The sequence below is a fragment of the Peromyscus eremicus genome, chromosome 1 (assembly GCF_949786415.1).
Source record: "Peromyscus eremicus chromosome 1, PerEre_H2_v1, whole genome shotgun sequence".
NCBI classification, from domain to species: Eukaryota; Metazoa; Chordata; class Mammalia; order Rodentia; family Cricetidae; genus Peromyscus; species Peromyscus eremicus.
Window position 1 is genome coordinate 56,195,630 of NC_081416.1, and position 23,803 is coordinate 56,219,432.

The window sequence follows — 23,803 nt, forward strand, 5'->3', positions numbered from 1 at the left end:
CCTTTGCCCTTCTGCTTTTTAATTCCTCCAGTCTAGCAAAACTCCCAGAGCCACCCCAGCTGTTGTTTATAGCAGGACTGCATAGGACACAGCCTGGAGGAGCAACCTTCTTGATGTGCCTGATCTGACTGACAGCATGCTCCCAGAGCCACAGATTCCTGGACTTCTCCCAGTGCGGCTTCACGCTGGCTTTGGTGAGACTCTGTTCTTTGTCAGCTCTGTCCCTTACTCTCAGTCCCTCCAGCAGCCCAGAGCTTTGACTCTCACGGGTGCAGCTCACTCCCTCAGGGCTTCAGGGCCACGCTCTTCTAGAGGCTCCTCCATCAGCATCCCTCTGCCCTTCCCCCGCAGCACCTGTCACCCAAACACTACTCCAAGAGCAGGGAGCTTTATCGTGTCTGTCCCATACTTGGAAAATCACACCCAGTATGTGCTGAACTAGTGAATGGCTGAGCACCAAGCCCCAGTTTTGGGCTTCCTATGATTCAGCCCTAACAAGCTGGGTAAGAAGTGGCAACTGAAGGGAAGGAATCCCTGACAGATAATGATTTCAAAGGTTTAGAATGGTAACCAGTCTTCATCGCTGTCCCCAGATACACCTGCATCTACACAGACGTACCTACTTGTAGGAAGCCGATATGCTAACGTGGGTAAGGTGAATACTGTAAGTTTGGGGGTTGAACCTTGAGAGATCATCTCATCCAATTGCATTTGTGTGAAAAAATGGTCTTGACTTGCTCCAGGCCATCTATGAATAGAGCTGGAGTCACACCTTGCTCTCCTAACTTTCAGGATGGACCCAAGTCCTTCTTGGGTGATCCACCCAGTATGACAAGGTCTCTACAGGTCCCACCTCCCCTCTCTCACTGTGCTTCTGGGGCAAAAGTGCATGACTGGACGTGCTAACTGCGAGACAGAGAGGTGGATTGGAAAGCTTTCCACTAGACTCACACCCAGGCATGGCATGGGGAAGCAGATCTCAGGGGTAGCTTGTCCCCCAGGAATACAGCACAGGGAGGCCTTCCAGGATCTGAGGGTTAGGCTGGAAGGGATCAGGGTGAGCATCCTGTGTTCCTTGTCCTCCCCAGCCCAGTGTACAGCAGAAGGTTCAGTTGGTTTCCGACATTGAGCCGGGGAGTGGGAGGGTGGCCACTCCAAAGTGTCTCCTGTCTCCTTTTCCTAGTGCATATGACCTCAGGTGGACAGTATCTTCCAGTTCAATGTGTTGCAGCCTTCTTCGCCTCGGGGGTCTGCCTCCTGCTGAGTCTGGTTGCTTAGGCAGGGGCAAGGGAGGAAGTAGAGAATGTTTGAGGACCACACTTCCCCAATCCTGGGCAGGGTGGGAGGATATTTTGGGAGGAAGAAACAGGAAATCAACAGCTAATTCTGTGTCTGTGTAGTACTAGGGATGGAACCCAGGGCTTTTGTTTGTTTTCGAGACAGGGTTTCTCTGTGTAGCTCTCGCTGCCCAGGAACTCACTTTGTAGATCAGGCTGACCTCCAACTGCCTCTGCCTCCCGATTTCTGGGATTAAAGGCATGCTCCACCACCATGCCTGGCTTAACCCAGGGCTTTTTGAATATTAGGCAAGTGCTCTCTCAGGGATACATTCCAGCCCCTTATTTCTTCTTTCATCTATTATTAGTGTGTTTGAGAGTGTGGCACTTGCATGCCACATAGTGATTGTGGAAGTCAGGGGACAGCTTTCAGCAATCAGCCCTCCCCTTCCACCGTGGCTTCTGGGGGTTGAATTCATGTCAGACTTGCACAGCAAACACTTTCACCCACATCTCCCTGGCCACCGACCCTTTCTCACTAAGTTGCCAGGGGCTGGCCTTGAACTCTCTATGTAATCTCAATGAGCTTTGAATTTGTGATCGTTCTGTCTCAGCCTCCCAAGAAGCTGAGAGTACAAACCTGTGCCACCAAGCCTGGCCCTATAATTACGTTTGGGGGAGCTGAGTATGGGGACAGTAGTTATAAGGAAAGGGGGCACTATGTGCAGAGGTTGGAAGCTAGATTTCTTTTTCTTACCACTCAGAGTGATCTGGAGCAACCTGGCCTAGCTGTGACACATATTTAACTTTTTTTTTTTTTGACAGAGTCTTACTATGTAGCCCAGGTTGGCCTCTCAATCCTCAGTCTCCCTAGTGGTAGGGCTTAATATGAGCCAGCATACACGGCTTAACACCTATTAACCCTAGGCTGTGTCCGAGGTACACACAGTAATAATCAAACGGAAGCAGTCCCTGACCACAAGCGGCTGCCACAACAGCAGGGAACACAGATATTAAGCACACAGGAAAACGGATAAGCACCATGGCTATGAAGGGAACCATGGCTGCTGACCAGGAAGAGAAACCAGAATGAGAGAGGCAGGCCACAGCCTGGGCAGCAGCTTAAGTGGCAATCAAAGGGCATGACAGGGCTTTGGAGAGAGGTGGGCACAGGTGGGAGACATGGGCGGGGCCTGGGTCCTGCAAGATCTAGAGACCGGACCCCGGCCAGGACAGTTAAAGTGGTGGAGGCAGATCACTGGGGACTGTGTGTTTGGCCAGGTGAAAGGCGGGCAGTGGAGATGGAAGGGGGGCCATATTGCCATCTGTTTTGGAGATGAAGCAGTCAGGATCTACTGAAGAACTGAACAGGAGGGGAGGGGAGGACGGTACTGGCTAACTCCTAGTCTAAGGAGCTGAAGGCTTCTACATTTACACTGGTTGCTTGGATGTAGAAAGGGAAAGCAACTTCCTCCCAGGAGGCCTTAAGAAAGGACCAAGAGCTGAAGAGGGAGAGGAGTCCGGAAAAACAGAGGGTCTGGGTAACACGCAGAGCCTCCCCATTACCCACAGGACCGCGGGCAGGGGTAATGGGAGATGTGTTGCTCCAGGCAGTCCCTTCAACACTTGAAGGCACTAACCCGGGGCAAAGGGAATGACTTCCAGCTGATAACCCTCATCCTTTCACACTGTTTGAGGTAACTGGTAAAATGCACACAAACCATGTGTAGTGAGTGCTTAAGCCTTTCCAGGGCTTCCAACCCCCTGCAAGGCTCAGGACACCCCACCTACCCAAACGCCCCATTTCACCTCTGCTAATGCTCCTCCTGCTCTTTCCGTGTGTTTATGGAGATCAATGAAGGACCTCGAAACCAGAATAAACAGCCCCTTCCTCCTCCTGGCTCTTGAAGAAAGTTACGTTAACTTTTTTTGGGGGGGGGGGGCTGGTGGTTGCAGCCACGACAGACTCCCCAGCCCAGATTGAGCACGGGCTGTCTTGTTTTAACCCTGCAACCCCGTTCACTTTAAGTTTAACGAGGGTCTGTCTACTCCTCCCAAGTTTGGACTCTGGTCCAGGGCTTGATCCTTAGTGCAGGCACCTTGCTCCTCGGAGCTCCGTCTATGTGGCCTTCACCCCGTGTGCCCAGCAGAGCCCAATGCAGCTGCAGGGCTCTGCAAGGCGTGGAAGGTTAGGGTTGGGTAGGGAGACCCAGACCTGATGAATGACTCAGGAGCTCGCACTCCGGAGTCACGTGACAAAGGCCACACCCCGGGAACTGACCGAATCACGTGACCCCAGCGCTAGGGAACGTTTTTCTCACGTGACGGAGGTGCCTCGGGTGGACCAATAAGGATGCGGAGGACGGGCTGGCGCGGGGGTCGGGGACGGTGCGCGGGAAGGGAACTCAAGTCGTCCGTAGTAGCTGCTGGGAGTCGCTGTCGGTCGGATCCGTCCAGGTATGCTTGCAAATTAGGCTCGAGTTCAGTGCTGGTGAACCATGAAGTGCCTGATCGCCGGCAGCAACGTGAAGGGTGAGTTTGGATGTGCTTGGCGGCGGGACACGTGAGCAAGCCCGAAGAGTCCTCCTCATTTCTTTCTACTCTCCTCCCTGCAGTGCTGGGCAAGGCTGTCCATTCGCTCTCCCGAATCGGGGACGAGCTCTATCTGGAACCCTTAAAGGACGGGGTAAGAGACTGGGCCTCAGGGGTGAGGGCGGGTTCAATGGGGAGTGGGGAGCCTAGACTTGGCGCTCGCTCTCGGCCGTACATGGTGATGGCGGGCAGGTATTTTGGCGCAGTTATTTTCCTCTTGGATTGTTGGGACATCATCTTGGGCCTTGTCTTCTGAGGCTGCATGTGTGTACAGAGGGCACTTGCCTCCCTAAAGCGCCAAGTGGCAGGCAGGGTGGGACTGCAGTAATTTAGGGGGAAAGCAAGCGTGGCAGACCCTAGGCCGCGGAAGACCGGGAGGTCCGCATGCAGAAGATCTTGCTACACAGGAGGAGGAGAGTTTCAGTAAGCGTTGAAGAGGACGGCCATAGGGTGAAAAAGCAGGCCTTTGGGGTGGGCCAGCCGTTGCCCCTGACTCTGTCCTCCCTGGTTTTTGTGTCTCAGCTCTCCCTGCGGACTGTGAACTCTTCCCGTTCTGCCTATGCCTGCTTCCTCTTTGCCCCACTCTTCTTCCAGCAGTACCAGGCGGCTTCCCCTGGTCAGGACCTGCTGCGCTGTAAGATCCTAATGAAGGTGAGGACCATCCGAAGCATCTCCACAACTGTGCCTTTGTGCCAGGGTACTCAGTAAATAATTACTAGGGAGTTAGCCTCATATGGGAGCCATTCCATGCAAAATGCAGTGAGGTAAAGATGTCTAGATTTTAGAGGATTATAAGAGCTGTGGAGAGGGTGGTGACATTCGAGTTGGTCAAGAAAATTTAGCAGCCCTTCCCTGCAAAGGGAACAGCATGGACAAGGCCTGGAAATGTGCAGACGTCCTGCATACAGTGGGAGCCCCATTTAAAGCTTTGTTGGGTCAGTGATGGACCAGGACCTACATGGGATGTAGATCTGGTCCATGGAGGCACAGTACCAGGCTGATGTCCTACCCTGCCCAGTCCTTCCTGTCGGTCTTCCGCTCTCTGGCGATGGTGGAGAAGACTGTGGAAAAATGCTGCATCTCCCTCAGTGGCAGCAACAGCCACCTGGTGGTCCAGCTCCACTGCAAGTATGGTGAGCAAGCAGCTAGCTGGCCAGCCAGGAGTTCCCTCTGTGGGTGTGGGGGGGAAGTGACGTGAAGGTTGCCAAGCCCACTGAGACCCTTTCTCCTTATCCAGGGGTCAAGAAAACACACAACCTCTCCTTCCAGGACTGTGAATCCCTGCAGGCTGTCTTCAACCCAGCCTCGTGCCCCCACTTGCTCCGTGCCCCAGCACGGTGAGTACACTGTGCTTCAGGCTTAGCCTTAGTCTCTTCCATCTCTGGGGCTTTGAGGTGCCCTTCTGGGAATGCACCACTTTCAACAGACATGGTGAGCTTGTGCCTGTCACCCCAGCAGTTCTTAGATGGAGATGGGAGGATTGGAGTTTCAAGGCCAGTGAGTTTCTAGACTAGCCTAGAGAATACGAGACTCTGTCTCAAAAAAGGGTGTGTGTGCTAGGGAGACAACTTGGTAAAATGTCTGATGTAAAATGAAGACCTGGTTTTCAGTCCCAGAGCTCATAAAAATGTGTGGTGTCCACCTGTAATTCTCATCCCGGTGGATAGGGAGTAGAAACAGGATTCCTAGAGCTCACAACCCCAGGCCAGTGAGAGACCCTGTCTCAAGTAAACAAGGACAGCCCTGAGAAGAACCACCACCCAAGGAAGTCTGGCTTCTCCTTGTGTGCATTCATACAGAACATACATAAAGGCACCTCTTTCTCTATGAGGTTTCTGTGTCAAGACCACCCAGCTCAGTGCACATTTGGGCCCTTACCTGGCTCTATAAAACCAGGCTGCTGCCTCTCCATTTCCACTGACAGTGGGGTCCTACCTTCTATATCCCTCTGCTGCTCAGGCATGCTCTGACTACTTTTCTAGAGAGTATCTGTGACTTGCCTGCAGATCTCTTGTATGACCTCAGTAACCTTGAAGGTCTGTCCTCAACCTGTGTCACAGCTTCAGAGCCCTCTGGCCTGCTCATTCTTCTGGTAGTGTCTCTTAAAGCAGCTGCTTCCAGGGCTGGAGAGATGGCTCAGAGGTTAAGAGCACTGGCTGCTCTTCCAGAGGTCCTGAGTTCAATTCCCAGCAACCACATGGTGGCTCACAACCATCTATAGTGAGATCTGGTACCCTCTTCTTACACACAGGCACACGGTATGGTCTACAGAGCTAGTCCAGGACAGGCTCCAAAGCTACACAGAGAAACCCTGTCTCGGGGGAAAAAAAAAAAAAAAAAAAAAAAAAAAAAAAGCAGCTGCTTCCTAACTGCCCTGCCCAGGCTCTAGGCTCTGAGCCAGAGGAAGGGCCTGGGCAAGGAAGCTGGAGTCTAGGAGGGCTGCTGAGCAAATTCAGTCGGCATCAAGGGACCGCAGGGCCAGGAGAATGTGGGCTCCAGCAGAGGTGAAGGTCCCTGAAGACCAGCCCAGAGCACAGTGAACTCTCCCCTGCCTGCACTAGACATTGTTTTCATCTACCTAGCCCAAGGTCCCATTCATTTCTCAGAGTGATTGAAAGTCCCTTCAGGACCCAATGTCGACTTCCTTAGGGTCTGTTAATAGTGATGGATTTCCTTTTTGGAGAAAAAAAAAAAAAAAGGCACTAAGGGCTGTTTCTTACTAAAAACTAGCAATTGTAATTTTGTCTTATTTTTTCCCTCAATACTGACAACAGAACCTAGGATCTTGTGCTTGGAAGGTACTCTCTACCATGGAGCTAAGTTCTCAACCTCCAACTGCTTCTCTTTCTCACAAAATTTCAAATATAGAAGTCAGTAAGCCGGCTCAGCAGTTATTGCTGTTGCTTTAAGCCTGACAACTTGAGTTGTTAGAGTTCAAATCCCCAAAACCTACATGGTGGAAGAACTGACTCCTGTGAAATTGTTCTCTGATCTCTCATGTGCACAGGGCAGCTGAGCTCCTCTTCCCTCCACAGCACATTCACACCCACACAGAATAATTGTTAAAAAGTTCAAATATAGATGTCAGGTGCTCTTCCCCCAGCCCCCAGTGCTAGGGCTGTAACCCAGAGACTGTGCATTCCACTGAGCTGTATTTCCAGCTCCCAGAGTTGTCTTGAACCAAATCTAGGTGTTACTTTTCTGCAAACATTCAGCAATATGTATGTATCCTTGGAAGATGGGAGCCAAGGCCTGGTGTGGTGGCGCACACCTTTAATCCATTACTTGGGAGGCAGAGGCAGGCAGATCTCTCTTGAGTTCCAGGCCAGCCCGAGCTATATAGAGACTCTTTCTCAAAAAGACCAAACCAAAACAAAAAAGGGATCTCTCCTCTTTTCCATTGTGTATGTGTACAGGATGTTGCTGTTTTACACAAGCTGTTCTTGAGCTCCTGGGTTCAGTAGCTGGATTGGGTATGGGTGTATACCTGTGACCCCAGCTCTTTAAGAAGAGTCAAGAGGGCAGGTGGATTGCTCCAAGTTTGAGGTCAGCCAGGGCTACATAAAGAGAACCTGTTTTTAAACAACCCCACCCCACAATAACCGACATGTGGACCAATGGAATTGAATTGAAGACCCTGACATTAATCCACACACCTATGAACACCTGATTTTCAACAAAGAAGCCAAAACTGTACAATAGAAAAAAAGAAAGCATCTTCAACAAATGGTGCTGGCATAACTGGATGTCAACATGTAGAAGATTGCAAATAGATCCGTATCTATTGCCATGCACAAAACTTACATCCAAGTGGATCAAAGACCTCAACATAAATCCAGTCACACTGAACAACCCCACCCACCTGTCAAAGTAGCTGTGACTGACAGCAGTGTGCCCTACACCCAGCTTTCCATTTTCCCCCTTTTGTACTAGGGATGCACCAGGCCCTTGCCCTGCTAGTCAAGTGTTTCTCAGTCCTTTAGCAAGTAGCCCTTTGTTCCTGCACCACACAGTGCCGCCTGCCCATCCTTCTGCTGTGCCTAGGCTTTATTTTTGTTTGGTTTGTGCTCCCATTGTCTAAGCTTCTGACCAGGCCGGTAGCATACCTTACTCATACCTCTCCCATTGTGCACATCTGCTGTTTCCCTTGCCACAGGGTTCTGGCCGAGGCTGTTCTTTCCTTTCCCCCTGCGCTGACTGAGGTGACACTGGGCATTGGCCATGGCCGACGGGTCATTCTGCGCAGTTACCAGGAGGAGGAGGCAGGTGAGGAAATTAGATCTGCCCCCAAAGGGAACAGCTGGGGTGAGGCCAGAACTCAAGGACTTTTAACTCCTTGTGCCTGCCCTGTAGATAGCACCAACAAAGCCATGGTGACCGAGACTAGCATTGGAGAAGAGGACTTCCAGCAGCTGCATGCCCCAGGAGGGACAGCTGTTACCTTCTGCCTCAAGGAATTTCGGGTGAGTTCACTAGCACCACCACCTGGTCTTTCAAGCCCACACAGGCTCTCACTGCCTGCTTCCTCCATCCCAGGGGCTCCTGAGCTTCGCAGAGTCAGCCAACTTGCCTCTTACCATCCACTTTGATGTTCCAGGCAGGTAATTCTAGGCTTGTAGACTGGGGAGGAGGTAGGGCTCTGGGATGCCCAGAGCAGAACAGGATGACCTGGCTCACCCCCATTCCTTTACCCAGGCCAGTCATCTTTACCATTGAGGATTCTTTGCTGGATGGCCACTTCGTCTTGGCCACACTCTTAGAACAAGACCCATGTTCCCAGGACCTGTGCTCCCCTAAGCCTCGCCAGCCAGTGCCTCAGAAGCAGGCTCAGAGGTAAAGACACCCACCACCCAGCTCTTCCGTCTCTTTACACCTCAGGCTGGGCCTGCCAGTACTAGTTTGTGCACCTCCCCCAGTACATACTTCCTTCCTGTCAGGCCCCAGCCTCTACAGGGCTTCCAGCCTTCATGGTCAGCTGTACTGAGACCCCTCCCATCCAAAGAGGCATCCCCAAGGTCCTGCTGGCTTCCTTCTCTGGCTGAGGCCTCCCCTCTGAGCCTCCTCCCAGGCTAGGCGGGAAAGGGCTGGCGGAGGCCGGGAGCCGCCTGGTGTAGGGAAGCAGGTGGCTGGAAGGGCAGGTGGGCTGGGAGGATGGGCTCGGTGGAGTGGAAGCAGAGGAAGTTTGGTCTGGCCCACAGCCCAGCATGTCCCTGGGCTCTGGTGCTCTCCAGCTCCTATCCTTTGGGAAGGTGAAGGATTGGGCCCCATGTGGCCCTGTTCACAGGACTGCTGCTTCCCTCCCCCAGCTAAGCTAAGTTGGCCCCCAGGATGCCTCCCTCAGGCCCCTACCTGAACTCTGATCAAAGGGGTTCCAGTTCCACCCCCTCCAGGAAGCTCCCACTTAACCCCTGCATCCTTTCCTCCCAGCCAAATCAGGAAGTAATAAAATCAAAAGCTCACCAGCAGTCTTGAGGCCTCAAGCCCTCCAAAGTGGGGCCTACCTCTGTATCCCTCTTCTTTCCCTGTTCCTTGCTGATATTGTCTCTGCCTACAGCATACCCCACTTAGATGACTTTACCAACGATGACATCGACTGTTACATGATTGCCATGGAAACCACCATGGGCAGTGAGGGCTCCCGGGCACAGCCTTCCACTTCCCTCCCACCTATCTCTCAGCCCTCCCATGACCTCGCCCCTCCCTTGGAGGAGGAGGAGGAGGAAGAAGAGGAAGAAGCTGAGCCCAGTACAGTGCCTGGGACTCCCCCCCCCAAGAAGGTGGGAGCTGGAGGGTGGGGTGGGAACTGTGAGGAGAAGAAGAAAAGCAGCTCCCAGACTAACTGGGCTCTTTCTATTCTATTCTCTTTGCAGTTTCGTTCACTTTTCTTTGGTTCCATCCTGGCCCCTGTACACTCCCCGCAGGGGCCCAGCCCCGTTCTGGCTGAAGACAGTGATGGTGAAGGCTGAACTTGAGAAACTGAAGCCTGTGTCCAAAGGCCCATGGACCAGAAGCATGCCCAGCCACCGGCAGGGCTGGAACTCAGTCCCTGGGCATGGGGAGGGGGATGTACTGGGGTAGGCCCCACTTGGCTGTCCTCTGCAGAGTTGCCTAGACAACCATGTTTGGACTGTGTTTCACTCAACCTGTATCAATCATGTCTCTTTCTGGTGCCCAGCTGCCACCTGACAGGTTCCTCACCTCTTTCTCACTGTAGAGCCAGCCACAGGCCCTAGGTATCTGGCTAGAGCTAGAAACTTACCTTCGTCAGGCTTGCCTGCCTCTTAAAAAAAAAAAAAAAAAAAATCACAGTGCTGATTACCCTCTGCCAATCATGGACTCCCTGTCAATCCTCCGGGGCCCAGTGGTTGGTAGGGACTATTTCTCTGGCTTTCCCAATACTTGGGCCTTGGCTTGGAATCCTAATAGCCTCTGGACCCAAGTGTGCCACTGGGGTTTGCCCTGGCCAGGCCCATGTCCAGCCCGTCAGCCTGCCCTCCCAGGTGGCTTTGTACCAAAGGGCTGCTGGCCCACTGTCTGGGACAAGTGAGACAGAGGCCGTGGTGAGAATCCAGCTTTGACCTTTATTCAAGAGACCAGATGGGTTGCCCCAGGATCTGGCTGCCAGCCGTGCAAGGCTGGAGACCCACAATCTGGTCTGCCATTGCCCTGAGCTGCAGCCTTGGCCCCAGGATTCCACCTGCAGCCACCACAGGTGCTGGTGGGAGGGAGCCCTGGGGGATTAGATGCTGCTATTGATTCATTAAAAAAGAAAGGAAAAGACACTTAGCGCTGTGTGTTCCCCATGACGGGGGGGCCTGGGGGGGCCAGTGACCCATGGCAGCATGATTTCTGTACAAATAATCCATCATCTGGGGCAGAAGGGCAGCACATGGAGGCTATTTCTTGGCTTTGGCAGAGTTGCGGGGTGGGGTGATGGGACGGCCTCCAGGGTTCAGGCCACTGAACTGCCCATACTTCCCCTTGTTCTTATCAGCGGGCTTGAGGATCTGAAAGAGAAGAGGCTGGTCAGGTTCCTGGTGCTGAGCTGGGCAGTCCACAGCCTCTTCCCCCACCCACCTGGAAGGAGCACATCAGAGTCTCATCCACGCTCATCATGGCACCAGCATTGTCAAACTCGCCACAATAGTTGGGAGCTGAGAAGAGTGTCACCAGCTGCCTCTTGGCAAAGAACTCATAGCCATCTTCTACAACCTAGGCAAGGATAGGAACTGCTTGGTCCAAAAGTTACCAGCTGGCCACCCCAGTCTGCCCCAGGGCCACCGGCCTACCTGATGTGCCCGGCAGATGAGGTCCAAATCATGCTTGTGCAGGAACTTGGCTACCACCTCAGCCCCAAAGGTAAAGGAGACACCACGGTCATTCTCGCCCCAGCCTTGAACATCCTTGTCAGGGTCAGACCACAGGAGATCACACAGTAGGCCCTGGTCAGGCACATCTGTAGGCCGCATAATACGCCTAATCTGCTCCATGGATTGCAAGTCTGGAGAGAGGCCTGGAAGGTGTGGGTACCATTCCTTCAACCAGGAGCTCTTGGGAATCAGCCCTGCCCTCCTGTCCCCTCCCCTCCCCCAAAGGGTTCATCTTTCGACTCTTGGAAGTCCAAGGAGGGAGAACTCATCCCTCAGCTTTTAAAAGTGCAAAGAGCAGACCCCCATGGGGAAGGAGATGAGTGAGTTGCCTACAGGATGCCAAGCGGTACAACAGGAAACAGTGCAGCCAAACTGGGGTGCGAGTGACTTCCCACAAGACGTGACATCCAAGATGAGATTCAAGAAGAGCTATTCCAGGAAACAGTTCGGCTAACAACTTCCCAAGGCCCCTGAGGATGTGGCCCCACAACCACTCCTACCTCCATGGCAGCAGAAGATCTTCTCATCTACAATGGCTGCAATGGGCAGGCAGTTGAAGCAGTCAGTGAAGGTTTTCCACAGTTTGATGTTGTATCGTCTCTTGCCTGCAGAGGAGAAGGAGATGGCTCATAGGGAAGACCACTCACCTCACAGAACCCCCAGCCTAGTTTTCTGTGCACTCCGGGGTATTTTGTGGGTTACTCTGGCATAGCTGGGAGGAAAGATGGGAAGGCAAGGACAGCTTAAGTCTCTCTCTGCATTATCTTCATCTGCCTTCCAGAATTCTAACACCTGGGTCCATAGGAACCTGAACTCCAGTCTAGCCCAACCTTGATGGTGGCACCCACTCTGGTCCCATGAATCAGGCCAAATCCAATGCAGGTCTGGTTTATTCACAGATACCCTACATGCTTAAGTAAGGGATGTGATAGAGGGGAGTGTCATCAGGCAGGGCTCCAGGAACCTCCATTCACCAGGTCTTTCCTGGGTGTCAGGGATGACAGCATATGATGGGGCCTTACAGCGCTCATACATCAGGGGTCTTTTGGCACCAGACCAATATAAGGGTCCCATGAAGAGCAGGGAATGTAGTTCTGGGCAGCCAGCAACATTAAAACACTCACATTCATCATAGAAGCCATAGATGCGGTTGATGCTGGCACACTCATGGTTCCCACGAAGCAGAAAGAAATTCTCAGGGTATTTGATCTTATAGGCCAGCAGCAGGCAGATGGTCTCCAAAGACTGCTTGCCACGATCCACATAATCCCCCAAGAAGAGGTAGTTGCTCTCTGGAGGGAAGCCACCATACTCAAACAGCCTTAGAAGGTCATAGTACTGGCCATGGATGTCACCTAGGAAGCAGAGAAGACTAGATAGGTGCAAGATCTAAACTTGAACCCAGGGCCAGCAATGAGCTACAGGGAGGAGAAAACCAGGCAGTGAGGCGGCAGTGGGGGCTCTTTCCAGGACGCTAAGGGGTTCTGAGCAAGGGCTCACCACAGATCTTGAGAGGCGCCTCAAGCTCCAGAAGAATAGGCTGGCTCAGGAAAATCTCCCGGGATTTGAGGCACAGACCACGGATCTCGTTCTCTGTTAGTTGCACATTCTTTCCAGGCCGTGAGCCCTGCACTGGGTACGGAATGGGGTCTCAGGACCCTGGCCTCGCAGACAGGATGAGGACAGGTGTCATGCCTCCCCAACGCGGGCAACTGTTGCCAGGGAGCCGCCCCGAAACCTCTGCCTCAGGCCTCCAAAGGCGAGACCCGACCCCCCTCAGCCACCCAGGAGGCCCGAGACAGACGCCTGTTCTCAAGACCCTGTCAACCGAAGCCTCCGCGCTCCGGGACCTCTTCCTCGCTAGCTTCGCAGGCTTCTCGCCCTGAGTCCGGGCCACGCGCGTGTGTCCCCGGCCCCGGAGCGCGCTCCAAAGCCGAGGCGCGCGGACGGGGAGGTGGCCGCGGCCACCGGACCTCACGGCCTGTCCCCGCCCAAGCGACGCTGGCCCCCGGGAGCCGCAGGCCCGCCCGCGCGCCACTTCCGGACGGCGAGGGGCCCGGGCTTGGCACGCGCGCACCTTCCCTACCCCTGCCTACCTTCCAGCAGGCGCCCGATGATGGAGTCCAGGTTGAGCTTCTCGCTGTCGGACATGGCGGCGCCGCCGCTCCTGCCCAGCAGCTCCGGGCCCTCTCCTGCCTCCCGCCCTCTCGCAGCCTCCTTCCGGCCTGTCTCTCCTTCCGCCCGCCCCAGCCCGCCCCCAGCCCGCCGCCCCGCCTTCTCGGCTGGCCGCCCCGCCCCGCCCCGCCCCGCCCCGCCCCGCCCCGCCGCGCCCGCAGTTCCCTGCTCTCTAGCGCCCCTGCTGGACGGCGAGCGCCGCAGCCGGGAGGGCCTCGGGAGGCCGGGCGGAGCCTAGCTGGGGTGGTGGTGGGCGGGGCTTGGTGGGGCGGGGTCGGGTTGGCTCCACCCCGGAGGAGTCGCCCTGCGGCGTTCGGAGGAGTTAGGGCCGGAAGTACTGTGGAAATTGTTTTTCTCTCTCAAAAGTCTCTTCTCACCCCAGCCCTATGTGAGATTGTGGTGTGAGCGCGTTAATCGCTGACTTCTCAAACTGAGGCTTTATGATATTGAGAGCCGGCTCCAGACCAGGCCTCACAGTCACCTCGGTCTTTGTGGCCAAACCCATGGACACCTGCTACTGAACTCTGAGCATATTTGGGTCCAGGTTGCCTTGGTGCCTGCTACGTCAATTATTTTTTTTTCTTCTGTGAGTGATGTAATAGTATTGCACCGCGTTCATGTTGTAAAGTACTTTGTGGAGTATTCGGACTTGCCTAGCATGTGCAAGGCCTTAGGTTCCATCTCCGGTTCTGGAAGCAAAAAAGAAAAAAAAAAAAAAAGAAGAAGAAAAGGAAAAACGGTATTGTTTTAAACAGTAAAGCACTAAGGTAGGTATGGTGTCATAAACCTGAAGTCCCAGTGTCTGAAATCCCAGCACTCAGGAGTCTGGAGACAGGAGGATCAGAAGTTCAAGGTCATGCTCAACTATATAGAGAGTTCATCTCCTGCCTGGGCTACCCCTTCACTCCCCAAAAAGAAAGATGGGGGTGTGTGAAACATTAAAGCATCATTTTTATTGGAACCCTGAATTGGGTTTCTCATGCTAGTGACCCCAAAAGTGATGGTGGCCTGTCATCTTCATCTCTGGCATCCTGTGGATGGGAGGAGATCATGGCCCGGGCACTAGGGCAAGCAGGAAGAGCCTCATAGAGGAAGGGGGGAGTCCCCCCCACACCTGGGAGGGGCCCCCAACAGGCTGCTGAAGCTGAGACTGAGGAGGAAGTGAGAGGAGGAGGAGAGAGGAGCAGCAGGAGGTGAGCTGGTCTGCTGGGGCCAGGGCCAGGCCTGGGGCTGGGCTGTACCTGGGGCTTGGCCTCTGTGGTACCCCAGCAGAAGAGGAGGCTTAGTCCCCTGTGGCTGAGGGCTGGTGACTGGAACCCCCGGCCTATGTCTTGCAGCCTGTGACACTGGGGTCTAGGGCACAATGGCCCAGGCCCTGGGGGAAGAGCTGGTGCTGCCGTCAGAACTACAGGATGATTCTAGCTCTCTAGGGTCTGACTCAGAGCTGAGTGGGCCTAGTCCATATCGCCAGGCTGACCGCTATGGCTTCATTGGGGGCAACTCAGCAGAACCGGGGTAAGTGAGGCATGGGTAGGGAGATTGGGTACAGAGACTGGGAACTGCGTTCTGGAGTTAGGCCCGGCTTCAGGGGTCTGGCTGTAGAGACTAGCCCAGAACTCAGCCAGTGTTACTCCTCAGGTCCCAGGTGGAATTCTAAGGTAAGGAGGGTAGTGAAGGCAATGTCCTTATGTCTCTTATCTTCTGAGGGTCTGAACACCCCCTTATTTATTGCTGCATTCCCCCCCCCCTTTTTTTTTTTTTTTGAGACAGGGTTTCTCTGTGTAGCTTTGGTGCCTGTCCTGGATCTCACTCTGTAGACCAGGCTGGCCTCGAACTCACAGAGATCCGCCTGGCTCTGCCTCCCGAGTGCTGGGATTAAAGGCGTGCGCCACCACCTTTCCCCTTTTAATCTCTAACCCAAGAACTCCAGATGGAAATCGGTACCTCTTTCATGCTCTTCTTCAGGTTTACCTTCCACAGTGAAACAGGCCCAGAGACAGACAGGAACTTGCCCCACATCACACAGCAGATCATAAAGAGAAGCAGATTCAAACCCAGGACTTGTGGCTTCCAGTCCAGGGCACTGTCCACCAGCATCCCTTGTGAATTGTCTGTGTCTCTGTTGTGGATGACAGCTAAATAGACCCTCCCTCAGTACACACCTCCTCACCCCTTCAGTCTCTCCCGCTTCTCTCCCCGTTGAGGCCAAATTCCCCTCCTTTAGCTGTGACAACCATGGGCAGCTTCTGGGCCACAGATCCCCTTCCAGGACTCCTCAGTGATCCCCAGGCCGGAGGCTGCGGGTCTCTCTGATAGCCTGGAAGGGGAAGGTTCCAAGGACTGCTGTGTCCTGTGCCTCCAGGCCTGGTCACCCCCCTGCAGACCTCATCCGTCAGCGGGAGATGAAGTGGGTGGAGATGACCTCACATTGGGAGAAGACCATGTCTCGACGGTACAAGAAGGTGAGGAAAGAGGGCTCTGTGAATACTGGTCCCCCTGCCTCTGCCCCCCACTGGGCCCTTGGCCAATGAGAAGCTGTGAGAAGCGGACCTAACATGACAACTGGACCTCCCCCACAGGTCAAGATACAGTGCCGAAAGGGCATCCCCTCAGCCCTGCGGGCCCGGTGTTGGCCCCTGCTGTGTGGGGCCCGGATGTGCCAGAAGAACAACCCTGGCACCTATCAGGTGAGGGAGTTGGCAGACCCTCTACCTCCCCTTCTCAGAGCTCATGCCACCCCGAGCCCTCACGTCCACCTTCCTACCGCCTGTAGGAGTTGGCAGTGGCCCCTGGAGACCCGCAGTGGATGGAGACCATTGGCAGGGACCTGCACCGCCAGTTCCCTCTGCATGAGATGTTTGTGTCACCCCAGGGACACGGGTACGAGGCCAGGGATACCCAGGGACCCCCAAGTCCTCATGCATGATGCTTCAGCCCAGTTCCCTCCTTCAGATTTCCATCCTTGGCTGGGGGAGACTGTGGCCGGGCGGAGGCCACAGAGGGCGGGGAAGGGACGCAGAACTAGGAGGCTGGCCCTGATGAGATTTTCTGGCACAGGCAGCAGGGACTGCTGCAGGTTCTCAAGGCCTACACCCTGTACCGGCCGGAACAGGGCTATTGCCAGGCTCAGGGCCCTGTAGCTGCGGTACTGCTTATGCATCTGCCCCCAGAGGTGAGTGACCTTGACCCTGCTCTGAGACCTCCAATCCCACTCACTTGTGCCCCCAGTGACCCTGAGCTTTTAGACCTCCAGCCTCCAACCCCGGTACTCAGACCTCAGGATTCTGTGGTCCTTTCCTTCCAGGCCCTGTTCTAGTGACCAAAGCCTCATGTCCACCAGTCTGAGTAAGGTCTAAGTCTATCATCCTTGACTTCTACGCCTGGACTTTTACCCCAGTGATCTAGGAGCCTGGAAAAACTTCCCTTTGGCATTCTGAATTCTGTACCGTGCCCAGGCTTGCCAGGAGCATCCACTCACACTGGCTTTCCCTAGCTTATCGTTTGTGACACTGAACTGAGTCTGGAGCACCATGACCTTGGCCCCGGGGGGCGGAGGGGACCCCAGTGACCTGAGGATTCTGAGACATAGACTCTGAGAACTTCCCAAATTTTCCCCAAAGGGCCTTATGGCCCTCAAATACAGAACCCCTCACCCCCAGGACAGGGCAGGCTCTGAGCAGGGTGACAGTGGCATGAATCCACGCCCCTGTGCCTGCTCCCTACCTCTCCCGCTCTGTGGACCCTTCCTTAGTGAGGACTCACAGGCCTGTGCCCTGCCCTCAGGAAGCCTTCTGGTGCTTGGTGCAGATCTGCGAGGTCTACCTCCCGGGCTACTATGGGCCCCACATGGTGAGAAGCTGGGTAGGGATATGAAAATGGGAAGTGGGGGTCAGGGGAGTGAGGGATCAGAAGCCTGGGGTTTGGGAGTGGAGGTTTGTAGCACCGGCTAGCCAGACTGACGAGGAGCCTGGCTGTAGGAAGCAGTGCAGCTGGATGCTGAAGTGTTCATGGCCCTTGTGCGGCGGCTGCTTCCACGTGTGTACAAGCACCTGCTGCAGGCAGGCGTTGGGCCCCTGCTCTACCTGCCTGAGTGGTTCCTGTGCCTCTTCACCCGCTCGCTGCCCTTCCCCACGGTGCTGCGCATCTGGGATGCCTTCCTTAGTGAGGGTGAGTGGGGCCTTGGGGGGCTAGCTCGCGTCTCTGAATTTGCTGTGCTTGTGGCGTCCACTCTCGTCCCTTTTGGACCTGAGTGTGTCCGTGGAGAAAATAGCCCACCTCACTGACATGATCTCAGAGTCATGAATGAGAGCCTCTACTTCATCACAAGGACCACGGTGGGAGGCTGAGTACAAGGATAGGTCCGTCTCTGATGGGGATGGGGGCCTGGGGTCTGCTAGGCAGCAACCAGGTTGGGTCGAGGCACATGTTGTGGGATGTGAGGGGTTCAGGATGTGCAAGGCTGAGTCATGGTTCACAACAATAGGAGATGCTCCTCGGGGCCGTGTGTCCACAGCTCTTCCTGAGTGGCCCGGCAAGCTGGCTCTGACAGCTAGCTTATGAAACTTCCATTTCGGTGGGGGTGGGGCTACGAGGTGACAGTACCCAAATTAAGAAGATATTTATAGAATGTCATAAGTGCCATGAAGAAAATAAATCAAGGGATGTGACAGGGTGTCAGGAGAGCAGCAGGAGGTGGTTGCTGTTTTTAAAGATGGTTCTGGCTGCTCTGTGAAGGAGGTAAGCAGGTGGAGGTTAGAAGCCAGGAAGGCCACCACAGGCAGGGAGATCCGGTCACAGCCTGGGGGCCAAGAGTGGAAGGGGCATTGGAGCAGAGGCAAGTTGGACTCTGGGTCTTCAGGGCTCTGCTTTACGCTGCCCCATATGTCTAGAGATTTCTCCTACAGTCAGGCTGAAGTTCGGGCTGGTAATGCAGTTAGCTCGGTCGGTAGAGTGCTTGCCTAGTATGCTAATACGCCCCCGGCCCAGTTTCCAGCATTGTCTAAAACTAGGCATGGTGGCATATGCCCGTAATCACAGCACTTGGGAGGCAGTAGCAAGAGAATCCGAAGTTCAAGATCCTCCTTGGCAAGTGAGTTTGAGGCCAACCTGGGTTATGTGAAACTCTATCTCCAAATCTTAAAAGACAAACAAACAAAAATCATGGCCTAGGTACCCAGAGCACATGTGTCACTCTCCTGTAGCTTCTGACCTTAAGGAGCAGGGCTGATTGTGGTGCTTCAACTGACCCCTGTCCCCTGTACATGGGGACAAGCACTGCACAGGTCCCTTTAATAGCAGTGATGATGTTGTTGGTAGCAACGGTTCCTTTATAAGTAACAGCTGTCACTAGGTCCCCCTGGCATCCTATCTGCTCTGAGTGGTCCAGAGGGTGCCAGAAAGGGATTGTGAGCCCCTAGGACTGGCCAATGTCCCCCCCCTCTCGTGTGTGTGTGTGTGTGTGTGTGTGTGTGTGTGTGTGTGTGTACACCAGTGCTATGCTCTTGGTTTAGGAAGAAATGAAGTTCTGCCCAGAACCCTCCTCGAATCAGAAGGTGGCAGATTCAAGATGAAAAGTCCTTAATAGGCACCAACCCAGCTGCTCCTGGAGGAGATAGGGTACCGAGACTCTGAAAAGGCTTGGCATGAGCTTGTTAGCAGCCCCTGGCTCCTGGCTGGCTGCCCTGCCTGGAAGTGTCTAGTGTCCTGAGACTGGCTTGCCCCCTGCAGGGTCCTGTGCCCTCAAACTGTAGTTGTCCTTCTAGGCATCATAATTCACACTTAGAATCCCAGCTCAGAGAATGAGGCAGGAGGATTGCTGTGAGTTCAAGGTGAGACTGGGTCACATAGTTCCAGGCCAGCATGGCCTACAGAGTGAGACTTTATCTCAAGAAAACAAACAGCCAGATGTGTGAGCTGAGATGGCTCCGTGGGGAAGGGTGCCTGCCACCAAGCCTGATGACTTGAGTTTGATCTCCAGGTCTCACACTCTAGAAGAAAAGAATTGACTTCTTTTTCAAGACAGGGTTTCTCTGAGTAACCCTTGCTGTCCTGGAATTCACTTTGTAGATCATGCTGATCTCGAACTCACAGAGATCTGCCTGCCTCTGCCTACTGAATGCTGGGATTATTGGTGTACGCTACCACTGCCTGATAAGAATTGACTTCTACAAGGGGTTCTTTGACCTTCACACATGTGATGTGGCAGTCACACAGTACACACACACACACACACACACACACACACACACACACACACACACACAAAATAGATAGATAGATAGATAGATAGCCAGGTGTGGTGGCACACACCTGTAATTCCAGTATTCAGGAGGCTGAGGCAGGAGAATTGCTGCAGATTCAAGGCCAGTCTGGGCTGCATCATGAATTCCAGGCCAGCCTGAGCTACACAGTGAAACCCTGTCTTAACAAAACAAAACAAATCGAGCATGGTAGCACATACCTTTAATGTGAGCATTTAGAAAGCAGAGGCTATGGATCACTGTGAGTAGGAGGCCAACCTTGGCTACCTAGTAAGTTCCAGCCAGCCAGTGCTACAAAGTAAGACTATCTCAAAAAACAAGATAAAAAACTGAGCACTTGTGTGGTGAGTCTGTAATCCAGCTCTCTAGAGGAAGAGACAGGAGGCTCAGGAGGTCAAGGTCATCTCAGCTACACAGGCAGACGGAGGCCTGGTTCCACGAGACCCTGTCTCAGCAAAGGAACCAGCTGCAGCCTTTGGCCGTTTTCCTGGCCTGAGCTGGGTGAAGTGAGCTGCAGTGAGGTAGAAGGCGCGGTCTGAGGGCTGATTCAGCTGAAGAACTGAGGGGGGCAGACTGCTTTCCTGGGGGTGAGCAGCTCCCTTCCCCGCAGGTGCCAAGGTCCTCTTCCGAGTGGGGCTGACACTGATGCGGCTGGCACTGGGTACCGTGGAGCAGCGCACGGCATGCCCAGGGCTCTTGGAGACCCTGGGGGCCCTTCGAACCATCCCCACCACCCAGCTGCAGGAAGAGGCCTTCATGTCCCAGGTGGGTATCTCCCTCAGCTGGTCATCCTCACGGGCCTTGCCCATGCTGCACTGCTGGGAAGACTGAGCCCAGGGGAGAGTAAGGTGCAGTTCCTGTGCTCTGAGCAGCAGCAAATGTGAGAACCCCAGGCCTCAACTGTCTTTCTTTGGGTCCCAGCAAAGCTGTGTCTCAGCCCTCAGCCACTTCCTGGGGTGGTGTACTGCCTGCCCCTTGGGGACCTCAAGGCTTCCTGCTCCCTGCCACCCCAGTCCAGGCAAAGTCAGCATCAACTGTTCCTCACAGGTACACAGTGTAGCCCTGTCTGAGCGAGATCTGCAGCGGGAAATCAGGATCCAGCTGGCCCAGCTGCCCAAGTCATCACCCGGGCCAGCACCTCTGCCACAGGCCCGCCTTCCTGGGGCCCAAGCCATCTTTGAGTCCCAGCAGCTGGCAGGGGTTCGAGGAAGCACCAAACCTGAGATACCCCGAATAGTGGTGCAGCCCCCAGAGGAACCCAGGCCGCCATGGCGCAAGCCACAGACCCGTGGCAAGACTTTCCATGGGCTCCTGACAAGGGCCCGGGGACCCCCTATTGAGGGTCCCTCCAGGTCCCACCGAGGCTCCGCCTCTTTCCTGGACACCCGCTTCTGAGTATACAGTGCACTTAGTGCCACCATATCTCGATCATGTGAGCAGCCATGCCAGCCCCAGAAATGTGTACTGCACTTTCCTTCTGAGCTGTGTGGCTCGCTGATCCCAGCAAGGACCACCTGGAGGAGGGGAGGATCTCCCCACTTTGAGGACTGGGTCAGGCACAAAGATAAAGGAAGGCCACTGAGTGGAGCCTGTGGGGAGCTATCTGGTGCCTGCCATTTCCAGCCTCAAAGCCAGCACTGAAGGAGTGTGGGGGTGAAGTGTCTGGCTGGGATACAGTACCCCCATGGGCTTCTTGTTGGGGAACCTCAAATAAAGCCTGACTGAGAAGATACTTGGATAGAGCTGGATCAATATTCCTCAACTCTTCACTCTGGACTTATTGCCATGTTTCCTCCTGCCCACATTCCCCCTTCCTGTCATAGTCCCATATGGGGACACACCAAGGCTGCCCATTGGCTGCTGGGTAAGGTGTTTACGGGGAAAGGAGCCAATACCGAGCCAGTGTGCAGCAGCCTCCAGGGTACAGGTCAGGCTTCTCCACAAGAGGAAGGTCCCCAATGACAGCTGGGCCCCAGAGGGGGACTCCAGCCTCTCTTTGCCCACCCCCCCAGATGCTCAGGCCTCCCTTGGGTGGGGGACTCTAAGCCATGTTGGCCTCCCCAGCCATGCTCCTGGTCCCATCTGTCAAAGAGAGCCAGGCAAGAACAAAGACCTAGTGTGCTTGGGACAAACGAGAAAGGTCCCGCCAGCCCTTGTTCTTCCCTAAGCCCTGGTGTACCCCTTGGGACTGCCACCATGGAAACCCTCTCCCACACTCACTAATTGCCCCTGTGGGTGCCTAGGGTGCCTGGGACACGAGCCACTGTCAAGACAACAGGGCTGGTTCTGATGCTGGCTTCTTGTCTCCACAAAGCCTGGTCCTAGTTGCCCTGGCTCTCTGGCTCCCTGGGTAACTTCCCAGCACCCTGAAGGTGGGGGCCAGGCAGGAGGAGCTGGGGAGAAGGGTTTGGAGGCCCTCCTTCCCATGGGAAACCATCCTGTGGCTGTGGTGGAAGCAAGAGCAATGAGACTGAGCAGAGAGAAGGCAGAGAGGGACATGTTCCACTCAAGGAGCAAGGGACAGTGTTGATTCAGGGGGAGGCCAGCAATCCACCCCCACCCCAAACAAAGGAAAACACAAATCTTAGGAGGCAATGGGCTGAGAGCTGATAATTTCCACGGCTCAGGAGTGTGTTGTTTTGTTTTATAAATGAGTTTTTCTCCTGTGTAAGATTTGGATTAGAAGTCAGTATGTCACCGGGCAGCAGTGGCACACGCCTTTAATCCCAGCACTCGGGAGGCAGAGGCAGGTGGATCTCTGTGAGTTCGAGGCCAGCCTGGTCTACAGAGTGAGATCCAGGACAGGCACCAAAACTACACAGAGAAACCCTGTCTCGAAAAACTAAAAAAAAAAAAAGTCAGTCCTTGGAGTTATGGTGGAACTACCCTGGCCATGACAAAGTTCCTGGTATCAGTTCCTTGTGATATAGTGTTGGAGAAAGAGCAGATGTGCACATGGGAAGCCACATACCAGCATACACACTTAGGGGTAGTAGGAGTGGGTCCCTGGTTAGGGCGGGAGGTTTCCTATCAGCTGTGCTGGGACTTTGGCGTGGCCCCCTGTCAGAATCTGGATCTGGAATGTTCTAGTGATGGGGCTATAGAAATGCATCCTGTGAGCTGAGCCAGGTGATGCACATCTGTAATCCCAGCACTAGGAAGTGGAGGTAAGAGGATCAGGAGTTCAAGGCCAGCTTGGGCTACCTAGTGAGACTCTGTTTCAACCCCCTATCCCCAGCCAAAAAAAGCAAGGAAAGAAAAGTACCCCATATATGTTTTTGTGGTAGGTCCAGGCAGACCTGTCTCCCTCACGGGAAGCCTGCTCCATAGGAAATAATTATAGAAGAGCAGACCCTTATCTGTCATTTAACTAGGGAAACTGAGGCTTACAGGTAGAGTGAACTTGGCTAAATACTTACTACCATGTCAGACCCAAGGCTAACATCCACACTTGGCATCCCATGAACCAGCAGTCCCCTATCCCCCAACCCTGGACATCCACTTTGCCCTACTCTTCTGGATGGCTCCTGGGTTAAACACGTAAAAAAGCCAGGCCTGGTGGTGCAGGCCTGTATTCCCAGCTACATGGGAGACTAAGGCAGGAGAGTCACAAGTTCAAGTCTTGCCTGGCCTACCGAGTGAGTTCAAGGCCAGCCTGGGTAGCTTAGGGAGGCTGACTCTAAAACAAGAAAGTAAATAGAGGGCTGAGAAGATAGCTTAGTGGAGGAGTGCTTGTCTAGCTTGTGTGGGATTTTGGAGTCCATCCCCACTACAATAAGGGAAAGAGAAAAGACAAATGAAACTTCTGGGGTCTCCTTCCCTCCTCTTCCTCACTCACTAGGGTATCCACAGCTTAATTATTATCTTATGTGGGGTTCATAAGGCTGTTCCTCAGATTCCCTGCCCAGGGTCTCTGCACAGGTCCTGATAGCCTTACTAGATAAAGGGAAGCTGGGAGGCTGAGCATGCAGCCCAAGGCCACAATGGGAGGCAGAAGCAGCTAGGGCTGCCAGGACATAATCTCAGAGCCTTTAGTTAGTGCCCAAGCCCTGGCAGTCAAAAGTGGGGATCTTGCCAGGTGGTGGTGGCACATGCCTTTAGTCCCAGCACTCGGGAGGCAGAGGCAGGC

General features: G+C 54.2%; 3 protein-coding genes across 3 annotated transcripts; 2 read left to right on the forward strand and 1 right to left on the reverse strand.

The window, feature by feature from the left end:
* The first annotated feature begins 3,695 nt into the window (after positions 1 to 3,695).
* Positions 3,696 to 10,663, forward strand: Rad9a (RAD9 checkpoint clamp component A). Its single transcript, XM_059249136.1, has 11 exons — positions 3,696 to 3,809; positions 3,893 to 3,963; positions 4,392 to 4,520; positions 4,888 to 5,002; positions 5,107 to 5,206; positions 8,026 to 8,135; positions 8,223 to 8,332; positions 8,406 to 8,470; positions 8,565 to 8,702; positions 9,424 to 9,646; positions 9,740 to 10,663. The coding sequence occupies exons 1-11, from the start codon at positions 3,776 to 3,778 to the stop codon at positions 9,833 to 9,835; spliced, it is 1,191 nt and encodes a 396-aa protein (XP_059105119.1). The 5' UTR covers positions 3,696 to 3,775; the 3' UTR covers positions 9,836 to 10,663.
* Positions 10,431 to 13,478, reverse strand: Ppp1ca (protein phosphatase 1 catalytic subunit alpha). Its single transcript, XM_059249147.1, has 7 exons — positions 13,336 to 13,478; positions 12,740 to 12,871; positions 12,364 to 12,594; positions 11,740 to 11,844; positions 11,159 to 11,382; positions 10,947 to 11,081; positions 10,431 to 10,876 (listed from the first exon to the last, which is right to left on the reverse strand). The coding sequence occupies exons 1-7, from the start codon at positions 13,388 to 13,390 to the stop codon at positions 10,766 to 10,768; spliced, it is 993 nt and encodes a 330-aa protein (XP_059105130.1). The 5' UTR covers positions 13,391 to 13,478; the 3' UTR covers positions 10,431 to 10,765.
* Positions 13,479 to 14,613: 1,135 nt separating this feature from the next.
* Tbc1d10c (TBC1 domain family member 10C) lies at positions 14,614 to 21,386 on the forward strand. The gene is made up of 10 exons (XM_059249170.1): positions 14,614 to 14,929; positions 15,777 to 15,876; positions 15,994 to 16,101; positions 16,188 to 16,294; positions 16,472 to 16,586; positions 16,719 to 16,723; positions 17,179 to 17,263; positions 17,392 to 17,581; positions 20,285 to 20,439; positions 20,722 to 21,386. Exons 1-10 carry the CDS (start codon positions 14,778 to 14,780, stop codon positions 21,067 to 21,069), a joined length of 1,365 nt encoding a protein of 454 aa, XP_059105153.1. The 5' UTR covers positions 14,614 to 14,777; the 3' UTR covers positions 21,070 to 21,386.
* Positions 21,387 to 23,803: the final 2,417 nt, after the last annotated feature.